This window comes from Solea solea, chromosome 16 (assembly GCF_958295425.1).
Source record: "Solea solea chromosome 16, fSolSol10.1, whole genome shotgun sequence".
NCBI classification, from domain to species: domain Eukaryota; kingdom Metazoa; phylum Chordata; class Actinopteri; order Pleuronectiformes; family Soleidae; genus Solea; species Solea solea.
This window is the reverse complement of record NC_081149.1, coordinates 6255415-6282534: the sequence shown is the minus strand read 5'-3', so window position 1 is coordinate 6282534 and position 27120 is coordinate 6255415. Positions and strand designations below refer to the sequence as shown.

The following is a 27120-nucleotide window of genomic DNA, read 5'->3' as shown; positions in this document are numbered from 1 at the left end:
TGTAGACTGAGCACTGTCGAGTTTCGTGCCTCGGGAGATTTTACTGCACATGCAGATAAGGCTGTGACGACACTTCGCAGCTAAAAACTGACTTCAGCCATTCAAGGAAAGAATGAAATGTCTGTGAACCTAAGTTTATCATTATCTTCCGAATATTTAAATGCATTTATAATGCTGTTAGACAGCCTTTTCCATCAGGAAATGCAGGGTTTTTGTCTCTCTGTAAACGGTTCAAGTCCAAAGAGGAAATCGGCGATTTTACGACACAGCACACACGAGTTGTTGATACTCTGCTGCCTCTGTCAGTACATTCACAGTGTGTTATTTTGTGACTTTTGGCATTTCAAATCATTTGATTTGACACAAACTGACCAAATGTGGCAGCAGTAGACCAGCTGCTTGTGTGTCCCTGTTAGCTTAAAATGCAGATTTTGGCGTGGTAGAGCGTGTGCGGTTTATAAACCTTTGTGAAACAGTTAGAAAAGGCTTTTTAAACTTCAGAGAGATGAACATTGTCAGCAGATCATACCTCCACAATTCAAAAAAACTTCAAATATCCCTGTTCTTAATTTCAACAGATCCCCTCAGGTTGCTCTCGGGCTCCTACAAATCACGAAACTCCGTCTGCTGTCTTTAATCCACTTGTCTGCTGTCACAAAGACAATCAGATGAAGAAATTAAAAATGTGTTAGATTAGAATTTACACCCCCAAAAAGACACCAAAAAAAAAGTTAAAAAAACATCACATTTTCATTCCTCCTGTGGATCAGGATCCCCCCTGTTTCTGTTTCTTGCAGGTGGAGCTGAAGCATTGGATATTAATTTCTCATGCAGCACCTCCGGTGTTTAAATGGGAGGAGACAGATGGTACCATGTTGGCGGCAGTTCAAGAAAAATTACCTGACTCTCAGACACTCCGGCGAACAGCAAATAAAGCACCGGTAAGTGAACTGAACAAGTCACGGCTCGGTCTGTGGAAGCGGAGGAAACGGGAAGAGGAGAACACACCTGTCTGTCTGGCACCTCAGCATCTTTAAATCCTTCCAGATGTTTTGGGGTCACGGAAGGTCACTCTCACTGAAAACATGGCTGCCGGCAGAAGATGTTAGCGACTTAAGAAAAATACTTACCTAAGAACATCTGCCTCAGCTTAAGTTTGAAAACCACTCACTTTCCCGCACCAAAGTCCATAGTGAAAATCAGTGATTTTAGCTCACGGGGGAAACAGGAGCTGCTGGTCTGCTGCTGCCTGGTTGGGGTAAGTTTATGTCTCTAAAGAAATTAAACAATAACATAACTTAACCTGCAAAATAGAGGACAGAGTGGATCTACTACTTAAAATTGCACATTTTCTCTATGGGCTTTGGTTCAGGGGGAGTTTGCGGTTGACAAAGTGAAAAAAACGTTAGTTTCCTGTCCGTAAAAGTTAGATAAAGCAGAAAACTAATGATATTCTTACATATTATAACTTTAAGTTCTTTACAGAACAACACAAACTTAAGTTTCCAGTTGAAAAAGGGCAGTCTGAAGGTCAAATGTAGCACTGGTCATACTCTTAAAATTAAACTGACAGTGATTTTATTTGGTGAGAAGTTTCCTTGCGTTTTCAGAGCGAGTGAGCGCCTGTGTTTCGTGCTGTCAGTGCTAACTCTGAGTTAGTACCTCATACAACCACACTTCAAAAGGACTCAATTATACCCCGAAAGAAAACTGTGAAGTTTGCTTATTCCTCCTGCAACAGGGGCACAAATGAAACATCCCCTCAAATACAAAAACTCATCCTCATTAATCTTCCACGTGGAGGAGGCAACGGAGACAAAACGCCTTATTTACAAGAGAATTGCTTTCCATTAAAGTGGACACAACATAAAGCATGTGAAGCAAATTATGACAAACATAAAACACAGCAAAAGCAAATACGGCTTAAAAAGGAAAACACACGCAGCAGCTGTGAAGACGGCAGTTAGTTTAAGACGGAGGTGAAAAGTGTTTGTGTTAATTCTTCCCTTGAGTGGAAATTTCCCCTGAGGAGATTGGCCAGAAAGTAGAAACCATTTATGTGCTCACTCCTCCCTATTGCGAAGAAATGATCCCATACAGAGCAGAGACCCCACCGTACACACACACACACAGAGGCAGCTGAGCACCTTGACCTTCACCACGGTCCACCTGGTGTAAAGCCTCTCCATTTGCTGCCCATTTTGTTCTGGATATAAAAAGTGGAGTGAGTTCCACCGTTGGAGAATAACCTGAACTGACATGTCCATGAATCCCAATAATAATAATAAAAAAAAACCCAGACACAGGCACAAGCAAAACAACAGCATACAGTGTATTATTTCACTGCCTGTGCTGTGTAGTAACGAGTGCCTCACCTGTGGGGGGCGCTGTTGTTAAGTACAAATATAACGTACAGTATATTATCTCTTAAGTGATGAAGAGAAGGTTGCAGGGACTCAACTGTAAATATTATAACCTGCCTAAGTCTTTAAATATGATGTCGATACTGTGAAATAGTTACGTAGTCACAGTGCCACCCAGTGGTCACAGGAAGCAATAGCAGGTTGTTGTTGTTTTTTTGTCTTGATTATTTTGAGCCATTAAACAAAAGTAAGTGCAGTCCATGTCCTTGGAGAGCTACTTAATTCTCCCTGTCATTCCTATGACCTTGGAAATAATGCAAAAATACGTATTGCATAAGAATAAGATTTTTTGCATTATTTCCATTCGGAATTACTTACTTACTTTGTCCCTTTGCCCCTGTCGGAGCATAGGCCAATGCTGGATGGCGGCTTCCTGAGGCTACGATTACATGATGGCGGTCTGAACAGAAGACGCAAAAGTCTTCACTTTTTCGGGAGGAAATCTGTGTGACGCAAAAGTGTGTGGAATTCGATTGGGTATGCATGCCAGGCGGCTAGGTGGCGCTGTGATACACTATCACACAACACCGCCATGTATGAGCGCATGCGCAGAATCTTCCTTCCTCTCCGTGAAAAGCAAAACATGGCAACCGCCGGGAAAAAGTGTGTGCCCTATCCAGGACTGTTTCCTCTTGAGGATCTGGCTTCCAACTGGGTTTTGTCCTGCTCTGTCCCACAGTTCTGGTTTTAAAGATTCCTCACAGACAGGTGTTTATGAAGGTTTGCATCCTGTGCTGTGTTGCTTTCGTTCTCCATGTCTCCGATCCGTAGAGGAGGATCTAAATCTGGAGGCCCAGACGTTCTTTAGCGTGATGAAGGCTGCTCTTGCTTCCTTAATGGATTAAAATAACTGGCCCCAACTGTTCCATTTTTTTTTGGGACCTTTCGCTTGGGGTACTAGAGTAATGGTATAGTATGGGCGGAGCTAGACCCCACAACAGTCAATGTTTCTACAGGCAAGCGTCCTTGGAAAACATCTTCTTTGTTGTCTCTTTTAACCAAAACATGAGCATAACCACAACTGTGCTCACCGATGTCCTTGTAGGGTCCACAGGTTTAGAAAGTTTAGAAATCCAGGCCTAGGTTTTAAACTTTCAGGTTATGTTGCCTTTCTACCAAAAGGTACTAGTGCAGTCCAGCTCATCGTGGTGCAGTTCAGAACAGTAAACCCCGATCTGGTCTTGCATTTGATGCGGTTGGATGGCGATAACCGTGTCCGCTACATTAATAGTGTTACCAAACGTTACCATGGTTACTGATTGTTTTCTCTCATTAACAAACACATAGATAGAAAATGTTTGTTTATAAAAAATTAAGACATGGACGATAATCACAAAGTGGACCAATCACAGCCTGCAGTTAATTTGAAATGATGTCTTTACATAAAACTGGAAGTGAATTCTTTGAGTTTGCATGTGTTAATGACACACACTTGCAGAATTTATTTTTGCATACACCTTAAAAGAAGTTAGACAGAACAGTCGGAGGTTGGTGTTTGTCGTTGGCGACATGACAACAGAAATATTCACAACAGCACAGAAGCACACTTTTGTGTGGATTGTGAGTAAATGTGGAAAACAGGAGGCTGAACGCAGCAGAAGGGTGAGAGAGGAGAGACTTTTTATTTTTCAGGAAACGGAAAATGGGTCTTTTTAACATCCCTCACTGTGCGATGTGTTTGTGTTCCTCTCAGTGTGTGTCTGTATTTTGTGTGTTTTGTGTGCGCGCTGACACTCTGCCCTCTGCGGTATACCCTCAGTCCCTCGGGGTCTCTCCTCCGACACAAATTTGTTCCCACTTCTCTTGCCCTCCTGACACTTTTCCACTGACTCAGTTTTTTATTTGTTGTTTAGCTTTATTTATTTATCTATTTTTTTAACTTGCAAAGCCAAAAATCTTTCAAAGTCACCTACAACCGTCAAAAGTTTCTGCACACGCCAGCTCAAGAGAACAAGGATGTTCTTAAAGTGGCTGCACGTGAGAAATATATTATTGACACCATCCAGTCATAATGAACGGTCCAAATTAATTCATTTGATCGCGATGCATCAATCAACCACCTGCCTCTCCCTCCCCCTATGTGAGTGCACCTCTTTGTGCACTAATCGTGCAATCCAACGAGAGAGTTGCAGCAACTATATGACGGAAAAGGCGCCAACAACAGGTGTTGGTCGCATACGAAAGACGGTGTTTGTTGCGTGTTCCTGTGCTCTGTAGGCGTGGCTTCGGGAAGAGGGAGGTCTGAAGAAAGGGGCTTGGATCTCCAACCTTGCCTTTAAGGTAACACCAAACGCTACCAAACCAGCTTGTCAAAGGACGTTGAAGACCGACGACAAGACACTTACACGGGCTGAAGGGCAGAAAATGGACGACCAAAGTTTCCTCTTTTCTTTTCATCAGTGCCCCAAAAAAGTGTCGGACAGACTTGGGAATATCTTGTAGAGTAGAACTTCCTGTGCGCTGCATACATCATAGCAGACTGATGTGGTCATTTCTCTCCACCGTGTAGCCGCTGTGCCACGTTTGGCCTTGTGAGGAAAAAATAAAATCAATAACAAAAATGATCAGGAGTCAACCATCTGCAATTTCCGTGAGGGCAAAATCCTATAGGAGAGTACCAGGATGAGTCGATTTGTCGTTGCCAGACTGCGGGCTCATTAACTGCCCGGCACACAGAACAATTCATGGATCAAAGTGAACTGATGGATGGCGCCGTTTGGAGGGAGGGAGGGAGGGAGGGAGGGAGGAGCCGTGGCGATGTTTTATGACACCTGTACTGTAACTACATTTCGCAGCCTTGGGGACAGTTTTGTATCGTTGTATATGATGTTCATGTACGGCAGCTGATCGATGCCCACTGAAAACGGCCATTGTTGATTTTCTTTGTGCTGTATTTACGGAGCATGAAGGCTTCTGTTGGCTTTTTCGACCGACAGATCTGCTGTTTTCGAGACTACAGACGGGCATATTTGTCCCTTGGAGTGTGGAACTTGAAGCTGTAGTGTGTAATTTTTAAATATAAACAAATGATTCAAACCACTGTCAAATAATTTTGACACAGTGCTGATAAAGTCCATCAGCTCCACACGACTCTCTTTCTGTATTTCTCGATATAGCGTTGTGTCGCACACAGGAAGTGATTCGTTTTACGTCAAGAAAAATTGCAAGTAAAGTGAGACAATTAGTGTCCACGCAAGTTTCAATTTACAAAAAATGTGACATTTTTAAAACTTTTATTTAACTTGACAAGATTGGTAAAGTTTCCCCTTAAGTTCCCCCTTAACCGTCACCTGGAAAGCAGTAAATCTGGATGTTAACTTCAGAAGTTACAAAGGTGTAAGGACTCCTCGTAGAGTGGAATCAGTGAAAGTTAATGAGGCTGAAGATGTCGTAATGCTGCAGGTCCGGAATAATCCAGTCCACTCTGACTGTTTCCATACTCGTGAAACGCACTAGGGGGCAGTATAAGGGTCAGACACATTCACTCTGTCAAGTTCTGTAATTATATTATCGCTCGATCGTTGTTGATTTAAAGTGTGCAGTTTCCATCATGATATCACAATAACAATATGTGTCACGATATTTCACAGAATTTTAAAATAAAAGTGTTTGTGCTAATATGCAACGGTATTTTTATCACAATAAAAACATATTTATAATGCAAAATTAATCTATTAATTAAAAAAACATACATGTGTACCTCATTATGACTCGATATTAAGTGGCGGGCCACATTGAGACCTCTGGTTTAGAGGCTCCACATGTGTCAGGCTGGTGTTTTTTTGTTTGTTTTATGCACCTTCGGCCCTGGCATCTTCTACGCAACACGATGCAAAATGCGTGACCCCGTGTGGTTACATGTGGACGTGTGGCATCGAGTGGCAGAGCAGTGGCGTGAAACAAAAATCCATTTAAAGCGACTCAAAGGACACGAGAGCATTTACAGTGACAAGGAGGAGCCGTTAGAGCGCGTTGGGCTCCTCCAGGCGAACATGACAGCGGGATTTTTTTTCTTTAACAGATGTCGGTTAAAGGTAAATTTGGAAAGTGGAAAAAAAAAGAAAAGAAAATGGAACGCTCGCTGCCTGTCACGGAAGCAGCTCAGCGGTCGTTAAAGAGAAAAGGAATGAGTGGGTTTTCAGGATTCATCACCGCGGACAATCTATCCGTGTTTAGACAGAGGAAGAATCTCATATTATTCAGTCTCTCCCGTGCATTGATTAATTGATTCAGTAAAAGTCAGTTTGTAAAGCCATAAAAAGATGGAGGAAAAACGAGCAGAGGGGAGCAGGTGGAAGGGGGGAGCTGTCGGTGGTTAAATGGACAAATGTTGACGGAGTTTCTTCCGGGGAAAATGAAGCTTATATCGATTTTACCTTGATTACTCACAGGCATCTCAGTATTTATACAAACACATTATTACAAATGAACTCTCAAAGGGAAAGCAATTGTGTTCTTGTCTTTCTTTCTTCTGTTTTTTTGTTTGTAACTTATAACCTTGACTCCGGCTCTATCTCATCACCAGAGAGTGAATCGCTCTGTGTAACAACGGCGCTCCTTTCATGTCTCTGTCACTGACGTGGGGAATGAGATGGAGGAAAGAAGGAAGGAAGAAAGGAAAGAAGGAAGGGAGGGAGGAAGGAAGGACCCCATTAGAGCACTCCCATTGCCCTTGCTGCCGCCATAAACCAAAAACATGCAATGCTAGAGGATTAAGCTCATGAAGAGGAGGGTCACATGACTTGGTACAGGATTCTGAAAGTCGATAAAGTCAGAATCAGATCATGTCCAGTTCTTTTTTTATTATTATTATTATTATTATTATTATTATTATAAATTGTAGTATAGAAGAAAACCCACTTTTTTGGTATTGAATTTTATGGCTTTCTTATACGTTACATGAAAACATTTTAAATAATATAACCCCACCTCAGGCCCCACCTTCCAGATTTTTATTGTTTGTAGATAATATTGATCAAATACACAGTTTCCAATACAACCTCCTCTAACTGTCATATTTCCTTTTACAGGTAGAGACTTTGAGGCTGTGGAATCGTTACCACTGCAGTAAATTATCGAGGTATGTGCTGCTCAAATAGATTTTTCTTTCCAGTGTGAATGTATTCATAGATTCACAAGTTTCTGAGTGTCTTCTCTGGATTTTGTCACAAGGACGAAAACTGTGTAGGACGCCACGGCTGACATGACCACACGTTAACAGCGTGAACATGGTTCAAAGGGAGGGAGGAGAACGAGCGGAGGTCGCCAAATCAATTGTTTCCAAATGGTCACGAGTGGCTGCTTTTCCCGTTAATTGGCGAAAACGGCGTCTTAATTAATGACATGTCACTTTAATGGAGAGTGGTCGCTGACGTCACAAGGTCACAGAGTCGCCAAGCCACGTCTCTTGACAGAAGCAGGAGGCGGATCACTTGGACCCGTCGTTAGGATTCGGAACCATCACAGCGACGTGAATCATTCGAAAGAGCGAACTTTAAATCACATCCTTTCCCTCCGCCGTCTTTTCTGCCGTCACGTCCCCAATAATCTGACATTCATTCAGTTTGCATGATGGAAGCTGATGGTGATGGTGTCATCGGCGCACGGAGGAGTGTGTGTGTGTGTGTGTGGGTGAGCAGCAGGTCACTGTTTGAACGTCTGGCCCAGATGGTTCACTGTGTTTTGCAGCGAGAGAATAAAGTAAAAAAAAAAGGTGAAAGTTTTTAAACCAGCCTGGGATTTGAGCAGTAAGACCATATGGTCACAAGTCATCAACGTTCCAAGGGCAAACATGTCACAGATATGGACTGATCAGCCAAAATAAACGACTCAAGTTATCTTCACATTCACTGCATTCTGATTCAATAGTTAAGGGGAAACGTGAAGGCGCTGTAGACCTTGGCCGATGTCCACCAGTATTTTTGGTCCAGGACAGACCCAGACCGAGCATGTGCATTGCATTAGCCTGCATGCTAGTTAGCTGGTCCCCATGCTCATTAGCTCCAAACTCACAATATTTCCACTTTGCAGAGCAACTTTTTAGGATAATCCCATTGAGATTGCAAATCGTGCCACTTCCTTCTTAACCAATACCGAGATTATTGACTTGAATTTTGTGACAGTTTGTGACAAAGAGTACTGCGTAGCATGTTTTCATTAGCATCTAGCTTCTCCGGGGACTCTGAGAGTAGGAAAACAGGTGTGTGCAGGTTGGTTTCAGCGAAATACTTTAATGGAATGGGAATGTTTTGATCATCAGCCACAAGGAGGTGAATACCAAAGAACCCTAAAATGCAGATTCCTTGTGGGGAAAAAAAAAAACCCAGAGATGATATAAAACTGATTTCCTAAACTCCTTCTCGAGTGTACGGACTCTTATTCCAACACAGCAGCTGCTATGTGTCGGAAATGCCGATCGTTACCAAACCTTAAAAGCTGCATAATCTTTCTCAGAAACGTCTCGACCAGAGGAGAAGCAAACTGAAGGTCTGCAGTGGAGGGGAAGTTGAAGACATACGTGCCTTTGACGATAATTTTCTCTAATATGGAGGGAAGGATGGAAAGAGCTTCAGCCAAGGTTAGCTCTTTTTCTCTCTCTCTCTCTATTCTCCGCTGCTGCTTGGAGCAGACACACTTTTTCTTTCAATCTCCACCTGCTGCTGACACACAAACATATTTACTTCCTCCCTCCGCGACCCTCATGTGGAGGATAAAGCGGTAGAAGATGGAAGGATGGATGGATATTCATCTTCCAAAGCCAAACAAACACTGTGACTAGATTTCACTCTCCACCCACAAGATAAACATGCAGCAGAACGCCACTGATCTATTTCTGTTTGCATCATTTCACTCCCCTGCTCTCTTGGAACCACAGACACTCACACACGTTTCCCTACCTTCATTTCCTCAAAGTGCGGTTCAGAGGAGGGACCCTGCAGGACCCTGACTTATCTGCAGGGGCATTGGATAATGGATGATGGAAATCAGGCTCCATCACGGCCACCAATCTGCTCCACTGAGAGCTCCTGGCCCTGTGCACTGGCAGTCCCAGCGCAGCTTGGACTTAGACGCCTCGATGCCATGCACACACTAATGGTTACTTAGTAACCCAGGGCCCAGATGACAGGGCATCTGCCCACAAATAGAGGAGCCCTGTGGGCCCTGTGGACTGGCTGGATGCCCAAAGACTGGAACCAACAGGGACTGATACCCGACCTGTCTCCTCAGCTTATCAACCTCTCCTCGGTGATGCTGTTGTTAGCTGCTAACGTCAATTGCCAAAGCCACCGCATCTTGCTTTATTAGTGGCAACAGTAGCTGCTAACACAGATACCATGGTGTTGGGCTGTTGAAGCTACGGTAGCTGAGATACTTTTTTATATTTGTCGGCACAACAATCAAACTTGACATTCTAATAAATTTGCTTCAAAAAGGGGTGATTTTTCACTTTTTTCTGACTTTGTAACAGAGTTTCAGATGAAAATACGTTCTATTGCGCACCATCCTGTGGGTTCACGTCCCCCTCAGCAAAGCTGTCAGTGGAAGGGGAGTTCAAGGATTCATCAAGTGAACAGCAGGACTCTGCTGGTCCGTCCTGTTCCACACATCAGGACTGAGCTAATGGGATGGGTGATGTGTGTGAGGGTCTGGCTCTCGGCCAGCTCTTATCCATCCAGGTGGTTTGATTAAACCCATCACCTGAGGATGAGAGTGGAGTAAGGAGAGGAACGAGGCAGGGGAATGATGGAGTCGTTGTCTAACAGTCAAAATAAAACAAATAAAGTCATAAACCACGACCTCGGAAGCTGCAGAGATGACTCAGCTGATGAAAAGTGGAAATACTATGACCGGCGTCATTGACAAAGTTACCGTCAAAAGTGAGCTCTTGAAATGTCCTCTCACCTTCTGTGAATTAGCCGGGGAGTGCGAGCGAATGAAATTGTCACATTACAGAGCACAAGGTTCGCAGATTTGCTCATTAATTACTGTGTAGGAATTATTGAAGATAGCTATGGCCAGAGAGAGAGTGAGAGAGTGCGGTGAAAGAGTTCACACATTTACTTTTCCCACAAATTGCTTTATTCAGCCGGGAGCCGGTTCTTACACTTATTAATTGCATGTAGAATTAATCCCTCTTTGTCCCATTAGAAGTCTCGTTTCTATATGATATGGAGCTCCAGTGTTAAACTGCTCATGACACTGTAACACCAGTGATATCAGCGCACCACGCTGAGCCACACAAAGCGTTCCACCCAGAGAGCTTTTCCCCACAAAAGAGTTGAAATACTGTATATGCAATATTGTCTGTCTCCAATTAGTAACCGTTTAGCAAGGACATTTTCTCTAAGAATTAAGGAATGTGACTCATTCAATCATTTATAAAATAATGGGGATGAGAAGGGCTTGTCTGCCAACAAGGACACAAGAAAAAAAAAACAATTTCAGCCACTTAACCTCATATAATTTACACCATCTTAAAAGTGTAGTAGTTTAAGAATATGGCTGCTGCTGTTGTGTTAAACAGCCTTTGAAACTGAATTTTTTGTTGCTTTGTAAACCACTCACTCCCCCCACACCAAAGTCCATTGAGAAAGTCAGCGATTTTACATCACAGCGACGCAAACTTACCAAACGAGGCAGAAGTTGACCAATAGCTACCGTGTCCATGCGAGCTAAAATTGCAGATTTTCTCCATGGACTTTGATGCGGGAGAGTGAGGGGATTTACAAGCTTCAGTTTCTAGGTAGAAAAGGTTGTTTAACAGTGAAATAAACCATAAAGTATACCTAAGCTGGCATAGATTTCATTCGAGAGCTTTAAGTTAAGAGTCTTAAATCCCTCCCCCTCCCCCAGTAGCCATGTTTTCACTGAGTGTGGGCCTCCATGCACACAGAGACCTGAACTATCACTATAATATGTAACAGGGACACAGTCTTTCTTCCGTTCAGTCAAATATATGCTTGTACATGCAGCAGTTGCTGACACCGTCGGGTAGTTTTGTTTCTCCTGTTTGACAATCTTCACACCGGGTAATAAACCAATGACAACACAGTCTCAAATAACAGCGGATGTCTTTCAAGGTCGGTCGTGTCGGCTCACTGTCTGTAGAGTGTTAACCTTGATGTTTAATGTTGCTGACTCATGTAGCTCTCACTCATGTAGATGTGTGTGTGAGTGCGTGTGCGCACTGATCCCCATCAATCTCTTACACAGCACACACGTAACGTGTTGCTGACGCCTGACGCTGGAGGCAGCTTTCAGATCAGTGTGTGTTCTGTGACAGAAATTGCTGTTGTTTAAGTTTTGCTAAAGTGATCATAGTGTTTGTTTTGCATTTTTCATGAGGAATAGTATACCCAAATAACCAGCCACAATCGTTCGATTCTTTGGAACCCTTCCCCTGTGAGTAAAATGGTACGGTCAGAAGCTAGAGTCACGAGAGTCAGCTGATTTGGCGACAGAAAACAACAGAAAAACGTGTTTTTTTCGGCTGTCCTTCTCGTCAAAGCACCACAGTCTATACTCATACAAAGCTCGAGGTCTTGTGGAGACAAACAGCCACAAACCGAGCTGCTGGATGTCCTCCACTGTTGTCTGTTGGGTCGCGTTCCATGTTGACACAACAGTGCAACGTGGCACTGCGTATCTCGTTGATGCGACCTTCGGGCACAGCCCCACACGCCCGCCCACCAAGTAAAGTTGTACTGTTCTCAGTCAAAAACGCAAGGCTGAGCATACCGTACTGTACTGTACCATGGTGTAAACACAACATTAGTTCAACAAAAGTCAGCCTTGTCCGCTTAGCACAAGCTCCAAACTCTCCAAACTCCAGTGCATACATGTGCATGCAGTGCTACGGCACACACACCAAATATAAAGTTATTTTATGACGTTGCAGGATTGTGGTTGTTGGATCATTTGTATTTACTCGCATGAGTAAACCCAACAGATGACTACTTGCGTAATGCTCAAGCTAACTGCATTCATATTAAAGTGTGACCAAGAGGTTGAATCAATCAAGACTTTCGCGGTATGCACGCACAAATGAAGGGGAAAAGTAAAGCCATGTTTGACAAATCACCATACAAAGTGCATACATTATATAGCTTTTTATATAGAGACTGAAATGACGGATGATTCCAAAAGGTCCTTGAGATGACCTTGTTCTTTATTATTAAAGAGTTGTGTGACAATGGAAATACACGTGACAATTATTATTTTTCTATACCCTTTTTTTTCTTTTTTAAATCCCAGTCAAATTACATGAATGACGTGTGGAGCAGTTTCAGAAAATCCCAGAAGAAACTTTGCACCCAAGGTCACGGAGCAAGAAAATTCACAGAAGAGTATGTCAGTGGTTTGACGACAAAATTACCTTAATAATTTACTTCTCAAATTAAATATTGAAATGATTAGAAATTAAAGTCTGGGTGCGGGGAGGAAGAAAAGAAACGTCTCAAATTGTATTGAGATTGAGAGGCTACAGTATATTGTCTCCCAGAATTCTTTCACATAGCAACACAGCATTTAAAAATCCTCTAAATAACAATCGATAGATTAAATTCTTACATAATATATACTTTCCAACACTGCTTTGTCCTTCTTTTTTTTGTATAAGTATAATAGGTTTGGCTTATTAAGTCCCACCATTAATTTGCATGTCCGTGTCCTCACCTTTAAATTTTGCTGCCTATGATATTATTGCACTCATAATTGAGAGTCAGCACTCTCAAATACACTGTTGGTGTAGAGTTCGATTTTTGCTTTGAACAGAGGCAGAGGGAAGAGCCCCCAGGTTTACCCGCTCCTCAGAGGGGCTCAGTGAGAGAGATCCAGGGAGACTGGTGGCTCAGACCTCAGACTCCAGGCTGGACACCCTGCCCCAGGGCTTTGGCACATAGGGACTGTTAACTCTGCGAGCCACCAACACCTGCCTCCGCTCTCTGCCTCCGGGGCCTGGGTCCTGTCTCCTTCCTGTGCCATCATAAGCCCCATACATATTGTTATGGTAAATCACCTGCCTGTCGCTCATGCGAGGCAGCATCGCTGTGTTATCTGGACAGTGGCTCGCACAAGGAAACAGGTGGCACACGTTCTTGGAACCATTGTACATTTGGGACGGCCCCACGTAAACTGGCAAGTCTGTGTATGAGTTCAGGTAGGTGGAATAATGTCTGTGCACCACTGTGGAGGAGGAGCGGCGCAGGGCGGCAGCGTTCTGTAGGATGGCTTCCCTGTATGAGGGCAGCCGGGTGGAGTCGGAGTACTTGAGCTTTTGCTTGTAGGGGTAGGAGCCCATGTGGGCTGGGTCCAAGTATGCAGGCTCAGCAGCCAACGAGTAGCAGGACAGGTTGTGCCCCAGACTTCCGTATAGCTTTTGGGGTTTTGGGTTGGTCACAACCACGCGTGGAAACAGGTCAGGCATGTCTACGCGGGTGGAGGGAGATGTGGATGTGGTTGGCTTTGTTTCGTCCACCTGATGGATTCTGTCATTTCCCCATGTGGCTCTGAGAAATGAGGCGCGGCGGTTGAGTTTGTCCTTCCCCAGCAGCGGTATGTCATCCGTTTCGGGCTCCAGATATGACTTCATACAAGAGTTGCAGCTGGTGCTGCTGCCTGGGTAGTGCCTTGCAGTGCAGGATATGGGAGCAGCATCGGGGGTGTGGTTACTCAGGAGGTGATTGGCCCTCAACTCGGCAAGGCAGGACCGAGGTTCATCATAGTCACCTCTCACTCTGGGGTCTGCAGCATCAAACACGTAGGTATGGGACCTCCTCCTCCGGCTCACGCAGTCAGGGGGGTAACTAAACTTCCTCCTCAGTGGCCCTTTGTGCTCCACGTAAATATCGGGCACCTGAAAGTCCCTGTAGGGAACAAAGGGCGATGTGGGGTGCCGGGCCGGGTTCTCCACATACAGCCTGCTGCTGTGGTGGGGGTTTGGTGTACCAGAGGGAGAAGGGTCCCTCATGGCGATGTGAGGGCTGCTGAGGCTGGAGATGGGCAGAGTCCTTTCTAAGACGTGCTGACTGCTGCGGGTCGGCAGCGTGTAGCGGAGTGGGGTGGGCCTGGTCACGATGCGGGGCTTCTCGAGGAGTGGCTGGGTGGAGGCGTCACTATAATGAATCGGAAATGTGGGTGTGAGGGCCTGCTGCGGGTATGGCGAGTGGTTGTCAGTGATGCTGGAGATGTAGGGAACGCGGCCATGAGTCATGTCTGCGGCCATCACTCTGGGTGGTAGGCCAGTGCGCACGTTGTCGGCTCCCCGCCTGCTCCAGTTCTCTATTGTTTTAGTGGCATTGTCTAGAGAGTTCTCCACTCTGGCAGAGGACACCATGTCCTTGGCTGTCTTTAGCATCTTCAGCATATTGGCTTGTGTGTAGTTGGTGGTGACGTCTGGACTCGGTATGCTCCCATTGTGGTCTGTTTTCTCCACTCCATTGAAGCAGCTGTAGATCCCCTGCAGAGAGAGACAAAAAGGTGAATTTACAATAAAATAAGTGCTCCCTCCCTGAACGCCGGACAGGGATGCCGACATACTTCATACTTATCACATTAGTACAGTGTTAGTAAAATTCATATGCACACTGCAAACATTCAATATGTGTGCAAAGCAAAGACTTATCAACCGAGCAAAGTACCTGAAAAAAAGTTTTCTGTCTTTGCAGAGAAAAGATTGATTGTTGTTTCTGGGAGTTTTGTGTATGTCTGAAATGTTGTTTACACATTGGCTTGATCTTACAAAAATGCAGTGAGCATATAAATAAGTTGCGGGTCATGCAGGGTTTATCCATTTTTTTTTTTTTTTATCTCACCGGCCTTTATTTTACTTTTAAATTGTGTATTGCTTTGGAATACCTAATCTGACCTTTGAGTACCGTTGACAAACAGATGAAGGGTTTTAATGGGGCAATTTAAATTCAAATTCATCATCACCATCATAATACCTCAGTATAGTATCCATAAAGTAATTTTTTATTGCCTTAAAGTCATTTTCTTACTCTATTTTTAATAAAGCTGTCCCCGAGCAGTTATTGTTACACTCAACTGCCTTACCTCAGAGGGAGACAGGAGACTGTTTAACCATTACATTTTCTGTCACGTCCATCTGCAGGAAAAGTGTTTTTGTCGCTCGTGTGGCATTCAGATTACTTTAATTTGAACTTGTTTATGGAATAAACACATCTCAGTGGGCGCTACACAAAAGGAATCCTAATCCTTACATTGTGATTTCTCAGCCACAGACGGTGCTTAAAAAAAGTGAGTCCCAAGAGTTGTTCTGCCAGCGTTGCCACACTTCATTACAGTTCATAGCACAAATAGTAACATATGGCAGTTAGTGTATTGTTAGGATTTTATCAAAACAGATGCGGCAGATAGTGCTCATTGATGCCGCTACTTATCGCTACTTTTATTCACACTGCTCTCTAAACTTTGGTGCAAAAAAAATACGACGTGACATAAAACAAATGAGAAAAGATTAAGATTACAGTTTCTTCCAAATGTGAATAACAACTTCCTAAAGTAAATTCTCACAGCGTCTAGAGAAAATTAAAACAAGTGTTCCCTTCAGATGCCAGAAGTACTTGGTGTATATATAATCAAGCTTTTTTTTTTAAGGGGAAATCGTAAACTCCTAATGTGGTGTCATATTTAATTAAAATATGACACAGTTGGGGCCACACGCTTCCAAAAACATTTAGATTTGGGGATTAGGCAAATTGGACACCCAAAATTGACCATAGGTTTGAGTGTGAATGGTTGTTTGTCTCTATGTTGGCCCTGTGATGGACTGGCGACCTGTCCAGGGTGTGACCCCCCGCCATTCACCCCATGTGAGCTGGGATTGGCACCAGCGTCCCCGCAAGGATAAATCGGTAGAACATGGATGGCAGCCCAGTGCTTGTCCTGGACAGTACTGGACAGTAAACAATGCAGTACAAAATAAAACATAATGGACAAAATGGTAATTGGAAAGTTCTAGCAAATTTTGGAATCAAATTAACATAACTTTTGATACTTCGGTGCCGACCGGTGAAGATGCACTTATCTGTTATGACAGTAAAATAAAGCACGGTCTGCGGAGCTTCTGTTTTAAAAATCTGAGGATCACTTACTCTGCTGATGGCTAGGAGGAAATCCACACTCTCCGACTGGCGGACTGAGTGGCGCAGTTTCCAGTAGAGCAGGTGTTCCCACGCGAAAACCAGCAGGCTCAGGCCCATGGCCACGAGGAGCATGTAGAAGACCCCTGCCATGTTGTCGATGTCCAGCTTACTGCTCATCACCTCCTTCTTCTCGTTGCGGCAGATTCCCGTGAGCCAGACAGTCTGAAGCTTCTGTGTGTCTCCTGAGAGGGAGGAGCAGATAATTGCAGGCTAATAAAGGTCCAGTATCGGGGAAACAAGTATTACGTATCATATATCAGTGATGTGCTGTCGGACTTCTGCTTGTGCTTCTCAATGTGAGGACCTGCCATTTAAATTAGGCTGTTGACCATGTTTATTGGAGAACTTCCTTGACTCATTGACACCTGAATGTTTTATGAACTCATTGTGATTTAGCAAAACACTAACCGTAACCCTAACCCTACAAAGAACTCGAACAAGTTAACCAGAGCAGGCACTAGAGGAGAATAGTACCTTTGGAAAGCTATATTTTCCTTTCGAGCATCTTAAACCTGGAACAAAATTAACCTGTCCAAGGGACAAAAGATGAAAATGAGCGTTTGGCAATAATCTAGTGTATTTACACTTTTAATGTTCATTGATATATGCTGTCCTTATCTTAAATAACCTATTTTATTTTTTAGGCCTGTAAAAATAATTACTTTTTGCACATTCAAAACTGATTAGGTGTATCGTACTCACACTTGAAATTGAGCTGTTGTATGCTAACTTTAGCAGTAAACAGCTCAAATGTTAATAAATTTTAGTTTTAATATTATTGAATATGACAACTCACAAGCAGAAAGGCAAAGAGGAAAAAAGAGAACATAACAGGATTTGTTTTGCAATTGTCCCGCAAACCTTCGAGTGTCTCAGGGATCTGATGATACCAATTTGTAATCTGCTAATTCATTGTACGTCTCAGGTAATAAAACTAGCCTCGGGTAATTACAAAACACTTCCTTAATTATCTCCACCAAGAAGATTGTGTTGTGGCTTGTCTGATTGACTGTAAGCAGGATTACACAAGAAGAAAAAAACAATTGAACTGATTTCCATTAATATTTTGTGAATTGGTGGGTCCATGACCCATGGACGATCCAATTAAATTTTGGGTTTGATTATCTTTTTTTCTGCCAAGATAAATCCTTTTAAGTTTAGCTCTTGCAGCACTTTTCCAGTCTTTGATGAGTTTTCATACATTTTACTCACTTTTTAAAGTTTCGAGCAACATTTTCAAACCACTTTCCCCTTAATGTTTTTTATTTTCTTTATAAATGGTATTTCTTTTTTGGTATTTTGATCAAATATATCCTCATATCCATTCTCTAAAATAAAAATGCAAATGCAGTAGCTATAGACTTAACAGTAACACTCTCTGACATTCTGTGTGCACATCTATGTTCAAGAATTCACCATCAGCCAGGAACTGGAGCAGAGCCAGGTCGATGGGGCGTTTCCAGCGGGAATCCTTCTGCAGGGCGATGCCGTAACCAGTGGTCGCAAACACCTTGCCGCTGCCAATGGTCACCAGCTTGCAGCCTTCATCCTTGCCAGCCATGTAATTCAGCACCGCAGCATCGTAGATAAAGGCATCCAGTTTCCTACAGCAGTGGAGAAAAAAAAAAAGGGCTTTTTACTTTCATAAAACCATTTGGCTCGGCTTTGCATTTTCACTTCTGTGTATGTAAATGCAAAATTGTTGGCAGACAGACACCGACCCTGTTTTGAGGCTGTTAAGGGCATCCTCGACTCCCTTCTGGTTGTATTTGACCATGTGGGAGTGCATCTCGGGGTAGTTACTCCTTATGTTGCGCTCTGTACTGCCATTTGGGACGGTACCAAAGCGGAACGGCGGGTACTGCTCCTGTGGCTTTTGGAACTGTCGAGAGAGGCAGAGTCAGTATTGATGAAGACACAGTGATCAGTGATATTGACTAGATAGAACATTTTTAAATTTATTATCAGCATCAAAAACACTATAAAGTTGTCTAGCTCCGAGCTGCTGATACGGTAACATTCACCAGTGTGTTTCCTTTTTGTGATTTCTGCTCAACTCCCAGGTGCTTTCATGCTCAGTGTCCCACTGGCCTCTTGCTCTATTCATTTGCACGCCAAACTCTACAATTCAAAGACCTGACAATCACGAGTGAACTCTGTGTCCGCGGGGATCCACGTTCCCTTCATCCCTTTCTTGTCTGCAGTCAGAAATGAATTTTATCGTTTTGCTTTTGGCAGCACTGTATGCTCTCAAAAGATCTGTGGGGAACGGGGTGGAAATATAATTGACAAATTTATCATTAACCTTCGGCAGATATGCTCACGGTATGTTAATAAAGGAGCCCAAGGTTATCAGACCTTGAGCAGTCTGTCAAGGTCAAGTTTGCATGTGAAGCGCTGAAATTAAAAGCTTGTCCCTGAGAATTTTTTATTATCTGAACTGCATACAATGCATAGAGATCAAAAAGAAACTGTAATTTTGGTTCACAGAAAGAATCTGTAGAAGAGGCAATTTTGGAAGTCTAAGAACTACAAAGGAACAACACTAAAAAGTAATTTTATTCTTCTCTAGGGGTCACCACAGTGGATGAGCCGCATATTTGAATTGGCAGAGATTTTCACGCCGGATGCCCTTCCTGGTTCAACCCTCCCATTTATTCGGGCTTGGGACCGGTACAAGGTGTACACTAGATGTGGCCTCCCTGTGGCTTGGGTCAATTTAGAGTGTCCAATTAACAAATGAGCAATGGGGATTAGTCACCTTGCACAGGGGTACTAGGAACATACTGTGCAATAACAAAATTGCACAAACGATGAGATGCAAGAATCAGCTTGGTTCATTTCAGTTGTTCGAGTTCAAATATTTAAAAATAGAGTGAAAAGCTGATGACAGTGAAGCAAAGTCCAAACAGAGCACAATGTCCTCAGACTAGCTGTGCTCGTGTCCATCACTCTCTCTTCTCTGATACAAGGTCACTTTTGTCTTGTTTCTCATTTGCATTTACTTAACCTAAGGACTCCAGCACAGCTGGACAAACAGCAGTTCACTCTAAGCAGGATGCTGTTCAATAATCTATGGACTTGCTGTTGAAATGGCTCTGTCTCTGTGTTAATGTGTAATGAGACGACTGTTGTAAATGACTTTGCTAGAATCATAATGAGTAGTGGGGGGAAGTTTGGTCCTTTCCTCAAATGCCTCCTTTCAATCACTTGCCAAGCAAAGAGTCTACAAATGATTTCCTGTGCTGATGGTTTAACGTGGGTTTCCGCGTCGATACTCGTATTGAGCACTTCCTCAGGCCAGCCAAATATGCAGATAACACCTGGGTTTATAATCAATGTCTGCCCAGAAAATCCAACTTGTGTGTTACATTTGAAAGATTAGTTCACAGTCGTCCACATAGATTTTGAAAATTCACTGTCACCACTTTGTCATTGCTGTTGCTTGCTTATTGTCCTGTCATTGCTATGCTGTTGCTACACTGGTAGAGGGTTTATGGTATGTAATTTGGTCCTGGTTAGAACACACACTTGGCCTATCAGGAAAGTCCTTGTGATTTAGGGTAACACATTATTGGTCCATCTTTATGTCAGTGAATGTTTTGGAAGTTGAAAGACCAGGTCTGGTTATGGAAAAAAATGTTGTATTGCAAACCCATATTATTCCATGGTAGTTGCTGTGGCTAACTAGCCATGTAGCTAGTGTAGTGTTTAAAGAAAGCATGTCTCTTAATGTTATCTTGTCAGTTTTCACTGTGTTTTAGCCAAACTGACTTCTCTCTTTGAGCTACTCGATGCACTGACTGTATTGTGCTAACGCTAATGCTAGCTTTCTCTAAACATGTAGCTGACTGTGTATGCAGTCAGCTACATGTATTGCATAAATCTCTCAAACAGAGCCATGATAACGTAGACAGGGTACAAAGCTGTTGTGATATTGGCCAACAATGCATGCCGATGTTGTTAGCAACATGCAGAGAATCCAGAAATGTGTGTTTGATTGTCTTTTACGGATTTGTTAACTGCATCCGTGTTCAGGATGGAAAAAAAACAACCAAAACCTCATCATGTCCTCCATGGGTCATAACCTACATGTTAAAGATATAACCTCCTAGTAGCAGGTAATACCTACTAGTAACACACCCAAAACAGTCCATGATATTGTGTTTTTCCTAACACAATCAGGTCAGTCAGTACCTTTTTGTCGCTCAGTCCAGACACGGTGTCGATGTATTGCTCCTGGATCATGAAAGCAGCCAGGTTAGCTGTGTATGAAGCCAAGAAGATGACAGCGAAGAAGGCCCACACCAGGACCATGATCTTACTGGTGGTGCCTTTTGGATTCTCGATGGGCACAGAGTTGTTGAATACGATCCCCCATAGCAGCCACACTGACTTCCCAATGGTGAAGGTGGGACCTCCGGGATCTGACAAGGATGAAAGTTTAAAGTGGACACATAATTGGTCTGTGCATGTTGGACAATGCTGGAGGAAATACACTTCATCATCTCAGTACAGTGGGTATAACTAAGCGTAAAAGATGTGACAATGAAACAGTAGAGTTAAACACTTAATTCTCAGATCTTCCTTTGTTTCTATCACATGTGCCTCTTCAACAGTAGAGATATAAGAAGCAAGACCTGCTTGGGTTTTGGTTGAAGATGCTTCACCTCTCATCCAGAACTAAAGGAGCCTCTTGGATAAAAGGTGAAAACTTATTCACCTAAACACAAACAGTCCAGTCACCTATTATCTACACTCTTGGAGACTGTCATAGACACAGGAAAAGTACAGTTTTTGGATCAGTGTGAAATTGTGGAGTGACGCTTTGGACTATGGCCGGTTGCCACAGTTTGAATAGGGAATGGGAAACGGTGTAGTCTTTGGCATTCGGCCATTTTTCATGCAAGAGCCAGAGATCTGTTTGGTTAGGAAACGTGATTGTAGTTTCTGCTGATTAATCCTCCTTAGCCATGTACACAGCGAAAGTGGTTTGTCACGTTTGTCATGTTTACCTTATATTTTTACACATTTCAGTTTAGATTTGTGGCCAGTGGTCTCTCTGACAAAACTTAAATTAATGTCAGTAAACATTTTCCTGAATAGTTTGTGGTCTCAATCACTCGTCTCAGGTCTTCATCAAAACAGCATGGTGTCCAATTGGTCCAACAGGCACAAGTCCAAGTAAAAGAAAATTCTCATCTGACTTGGTTTCCTTGCCATGTAGTGAGAACAGAACCTCTATCAGAAAACAGAATGTGAGTCACGGGTGTAGCTTTGGCCCTCACTTCACTCGTGATGAGCTATGTTATAGATCAAGATGAAACTGTACTTTCTCAATTTTCCAGGCATTGATCCAATATGTGGCCACTTAGATTCCATGTGTTCTCTAAAGGCCCCCGGGTTAAGTGTTCATCGCACCTCTCAATGGGTTTTCAGGGATGTTAGTATTAAAAAAAAAAAAAAAAAAATCCAAGCATTAAAGGGATAGTGGAGTTTTTTGGAACATGGTATATGATTTGTTTAGAATATAATGAATATTTTATCTTTTTTCCAACAAGGAATTTAAGTTTCACTCTCTCACACCAAAGTCCATTGAAAAAATGAGCAACTGTAGCTCACGGGTACATGGGGTCTGCTGGTTTACTGTTGCCTCATTTGGTTTGTGTCACTGTGGTAAATCTGAACGATGGAAACACCAAAGTCACAACACAACACGTTTGGACTTAATGATAGAGACGTCAGTGTATCAACAACTCCTCTGTGCTGTGATGTCAAATCGATGATTTTCTCTATGGACTTTGGTGCAGAGATCCAGCACTTAGGTTTCCAGTCCAAATCTGAGTTTGATACTGTGTTTCTATATTTATATAATATACTTTAAGATTAAAAAAAACTAACCAACAAAAACAGCTGTTGCTATTATCATTGAACAGTTCTTCTGTGGTGTTTGGGAAAGGATCGAGGACAGACTGAGAAAAGGAGTCAAGGCTTACCTTTGGCACTGACCAGGCTGCGGTTGTACCCGACCGGACTGCAGTATTCAAAGACGAAAACTGTGATGGCAACGACGGTCAGACACATGACGAACATCATCACCCAAACGGCTGGACTGTACGGTTCTGCGGGGACAGAGGACACAGGGGAGGCGGAGTCAGGCAAGTGAGTGAGGCAATTTATATACTTGATAGAAGATAAATTATTGCCAACAAGTCAAAAATCTGGAATGCAGATTTCATTTAATGTCTGAAATATTTACCATTTAAACCATAAGTTTATTAACTTCTCTGCTGATCAAAAATAAAATGGTAAATTTGTTTAAAATGAATTAAACACAACTGAAAATATACACAAACAAGAAATTATAGTATAATGCCACACGTTCTTATTAAATTCAAGTGTTTTCAAGGGTTTTCTCACCTAAGAAGGCAGACGGTGAGACTGTCCCGTTACTTCTGGCCACCATCACACTGATACCCGTCTCCACAAATGGCACAGAGAAGTCAATAATTTCCGAACGCTCTTCGTTGATGGTCAGTGAGCCAATCGCCATGTCTGCCCGCTTGTAGAACACCTGAGGCGGGAGGAAGGGGAGGTGAAAATGACGCTGGACGGACGTCTTGTGATGACCTTTAGTATGACGTACATTAGACTATAAAGAAGTGAGTCCTGAAAGGTGGGCTGTGAGGTACTGCACGAGAAGTCATTAAAAAATACACAGAAAATGGACATTTTCCAATGTCCCTAAAACTCCAGCTCCAATGTCCCTAAAACTATTTACAATCAGTTTTACTAACCAGAAGTAATAAAACAGAATTAAAGTGATATGTTATTCTTCCAAAACAGGCGTCACTGCATCTGTTAACCCTCAAAGTTGGAGGGTCATATTGGTTTGAACTTTATGTTCTGGGTCGGTGATGACGGAGCAGTGACTTTCAGATGGACACAAATAATCAGAATTAAAATGTCTGGCTTATCTCCTACTTGAATAGAATATTTAGCAAGTTTAAAATAGACCACATGGTAAGTTTGCGATTGGCTGCTGTAAAGATAAGGTCCATTACAAAAAGAGGACAAAAAGTGGAACTAATCGTTAAAGGTTAAAATCTTGTTGTGCGTAACATCAACTCTAAATGACTTAGTGTCACACGGGACCATTACAATAACACAAGTTTCAGTCTTACTACACAAACCCTTTATCATGCTGCTGTTGTCCAGACACTTCATCTAATGCTAGCAGAGAAAATATGACTGTGGACATTATTCACCTGGACATCGACTCCTCCCCTTTTTGGTCCTTGTTCATGTACTCATTAATCTTAACTTCAGAGCTGCTTTTGTTTTAATTATTTATTTACGAAGAACAAACAAGTCTCACTTTTCTTTATCTATTGTCGCCGCACACTGTTAGCATTTAATTAGCAATAGATGGATAGTTCAGTGTTTTTGCTGACAATGCTTTTCTTTCACTGAAAAAATGGCTGCCAGTGGTGGACACAAAGAAAAACAAGTTTTGTCCACTTAAAGGTTCAACTAATATCAGTCTTAATAACCTTAAGAGTATGTTTGCTGCATAAGCTCAACATTAGACGACGTTTTCTGGCTGTAAACTGAAGTTTGTCAACTTGTCACTTTCCTGCACCAAAGTCCATAGAGAAAATCAGTGTTTTTAGCTTGTGGGGGACACAGGAGTTGCTGGTTTACCACTGCCACATTTGTTAGGTTTGTGCTCCAAAAGTAAACTCAAACTAAGAATTTCAACCTCTTAAATCACCAAATGAAACATGTGAGGTTTACGGACAGAAGTAGCAGTGCAACAACAACTCCCGAGCACTGTGATGTCAAATCGCCGATTTTCTCTATGGAATTTGGTGTGGGAGAGTGAGTGGCTTAGAAACTCCCACTTGAAACACTTTCCAGTTGAAAAGGGCAGTGGAATGAACATGTTCTTAAGATATTATACTTTACTGTAAGCTGGTGTAGATTTTACCAGGTAAACGTTCAATTAAGTGACTAAAAACAGTTGTTTTCTCATTGTCGTTCGCTTGTATTTTAGACGTTAGTCCACGGATTACAGGAATGTCTTAACAAACCTGGCTGCATTTCGGTTTCTCCTACGTGATTTCCTCTCCCTATAAATAATGAGTGTGCTGTATGTGTTGCATCTCGGCAGTGAGTGTTCCACTGAGTGACTATTCCATGACCTTGGCAATGTCACAGTGGTGGAGTGACGTGTGACCGCCGGCATGCACATGTTCTTACCTCTCCGATCATCCCATTCCATATGCCGCGAACCAGTTTGCCGTGCTTGCCGTTGGTGACCAGGTAGAGGTCGTAGGAGAACTTAATGTTGCGGGACAGCTTCTTCAAAATGTCAATGCAGAAGCCCTTACAGCACAGTTTAGTGTACGGCTCTGTGTGACCCACAATACTGGAAGACAGACAGACAGACAAAAAAGAGAAAGAAAAACAAAGGACATTCAGTGTCATTCTTGCTTTGTCTCTTTAAGAACTGCCCCTTTTTTTTAAATTATAGGTTTCTGTTGCTGCTCTGACTGCTCGGTTGACATTGTTATAGATGATGCTATTAAACCCTCATTATATGATATCAATCGAAGGGGAAATCTTTTAATATATCCAAACTACACAGATGGGCAGCTGATGAAATAAAAGAAAATGGCTTGATGTGAAACAATGAACAATATTTTGATCGTTATAATGATGGTTTAATATCTGCAGCCAGGATTTGCTGTAAACCCTATCATATTCTACGATAATCTTATTATGTTATTTGAGGTGTGGTATTTGTATGAAATTTTATATTCAGTATCATCTGTATCTCAACATAATACTGTCTTTTTCAATCAGAAACTGAAGTCACTCTCCCACACCCAATTCCATAGCGAAAATGTATGATTTTACAACACAGCACTTCTGTCCATTGCTATCTCCAAAAGTAAGTTTAAATGTGTCATTTTGTGACTTCTGTGTTTGAACTCCTTCATTCAGATGTACCTCAGTGACACAAATTAACCAACAGAGGCAGCAGTAGACCAGCAGCTCCTCTGTCTCTGCAAGCTTAAAAGGACAATTTTCTCTATGGACTTTGGTGCAGGAGCCCGTACGATTCGCAAACATCAGTTTCTGTAAGATAAGGCTGTCTAACAGTGAGATCAATATTCTGAAGATATCATTGACTTCAGAAGGTCTACATCAGATGCACCTTATGCTACAAGGCTAAAGCTGGAGCACTGACCATGTGTCAGTAGCTTGTACAACCACACAACAGAAAAAGAGTGCAGTTGGAAGAGCTGGAGCTATACTCCACTGGCTTGTGCATTTGTGTCACAGCCCCGACAGATGGACGGACAGCTGGGTGGCAGGAAACAAATCTGACATAAATGAATCACAAACAAACAGTGGCAGACAGGAATGAAACTGTTTTGGACAACATCGTGGCAAATTGGCAAACGCTACAAGTGTTTAAATATGCTTCTTGAAGAAGAACACAAATAGAGTATTTAGAAAAACATCAATATGACACGAGCAAACTGAGAAGTTTCAAAACACTGCTGATTCTTACATAATCTGTTAGTCTGGACGGGCAAAGAGTGAGAAATTCGGATATGGTGATGCTGTTACTCGCATTCGCGTCTTCCAACTCAGCTGTCGGCCGTGCTCATACAGCTTTAGCTTGTTTTCTGGGCACGTTTTCAAAAACACAACTCGTCACGTTTGTTAATTCAGCTTGGAAAGTCGCCTATTAAAGCAAACCTGATTTTAAACCCTAAACATCCAACCTGTCTGCTAATTATCAGGGACGCCTCAATTATTCAGTGGGCAGTTTAGGGGTTTAAGCGTTGATATTTTCCCGAGGCATGCAAGATCAGGTTTCAAATGGGCTTCCAATGAAGGTTTGAGATTAGATTTCCATACTGAAAAAGTTGATATTTTGCTTTAGATACAGTATCAGAATGGGGATCCTGTTCATGTCAAGCTTGGCAGGAATGTTTTAGACTTATCTGACCGTGATTGGATTTTGGATAATACCAGGTCTGAACATAGCCTACGTTTACGATGACACAGCAGTTTTTATTTGCTTTCGCTTAAACCAAAAATCAAACCGCAATAAAGTGCACAAGGTGGGCAGTGTGAGGTGATGCGACAGCAAATTCACTGAGCCATGGACGTGATGCAATGACCACTAATGACATGTCAGCCCATGACCCTCCCTCGGGCCTTCAGTCTAATGAGTTCTGCGCCCAAACATCAGAACCAGGAGGCAATGAGTCGAGCAGGCGAAGTGGCGAGCAGGCAAACTCGATGCCACGGTGAATAGAAACCAATGAAAACGAGGCGGCCACAGCAAACTGTGGGTAAACACAGTGCTCCCAACATCCCCAGTCACACCAGCTGCCAGGGCTCAAGAATCAGCCCTGAAATGGCATTAAACTAAAATTAAAAGGACTGTTTTGTTACTGTGTTGTATGTGTGTATTAGACGGCTCTGTATATTCAAAGTGCGGACATTGT

At 42.7% G+C, this 27120-nt stretch overlaps 1 protein-coding gene across 1 annotated transcript in view; it reads right to left on the bottom strand.

Moving 5' to 3' along the window:
- Positions 1-12518: 12518 nt before the first annotated feature.
- Positions 12519-27120, bottom strand: part of grin2ca (glutamate receptor, ionotropic, N-methyl D-aspartate 2Ca) — a 60294-nt gene continuing 45692 nt past the window's right edge. Inside the window, exons 6-13 of the mRNA XM_058652504.1 lie at positions 24851-25019; positions 23009-23162; positions 22585-22710; positions 20786-21015; positions 18310-18470; positions 18005-18192; positions 16538-16770; positions 12519-14880 (exon numbers count right to left, since the gene is read on the bottom strand). Coding sequence (XP_058508487.1) covers positions 13273-14880; positions 16538-16770; positions 18005-18192; positions 18310-18470; positions 20786-21015; positions 22585-22710; positions 23009-23162; positions 24851-25019 — 2869 coding nt within the window. The 3' untranslated portion in view covers positions 12519-13272. The remainder of the gene's footprint in view (positions 14881-16537; positions 16771-18004; positions 18193-18309; positions 18471-20785; positions 21016-22584; positions 22711-23008; positions 23163-24850; positions 25020-27120) is intronic.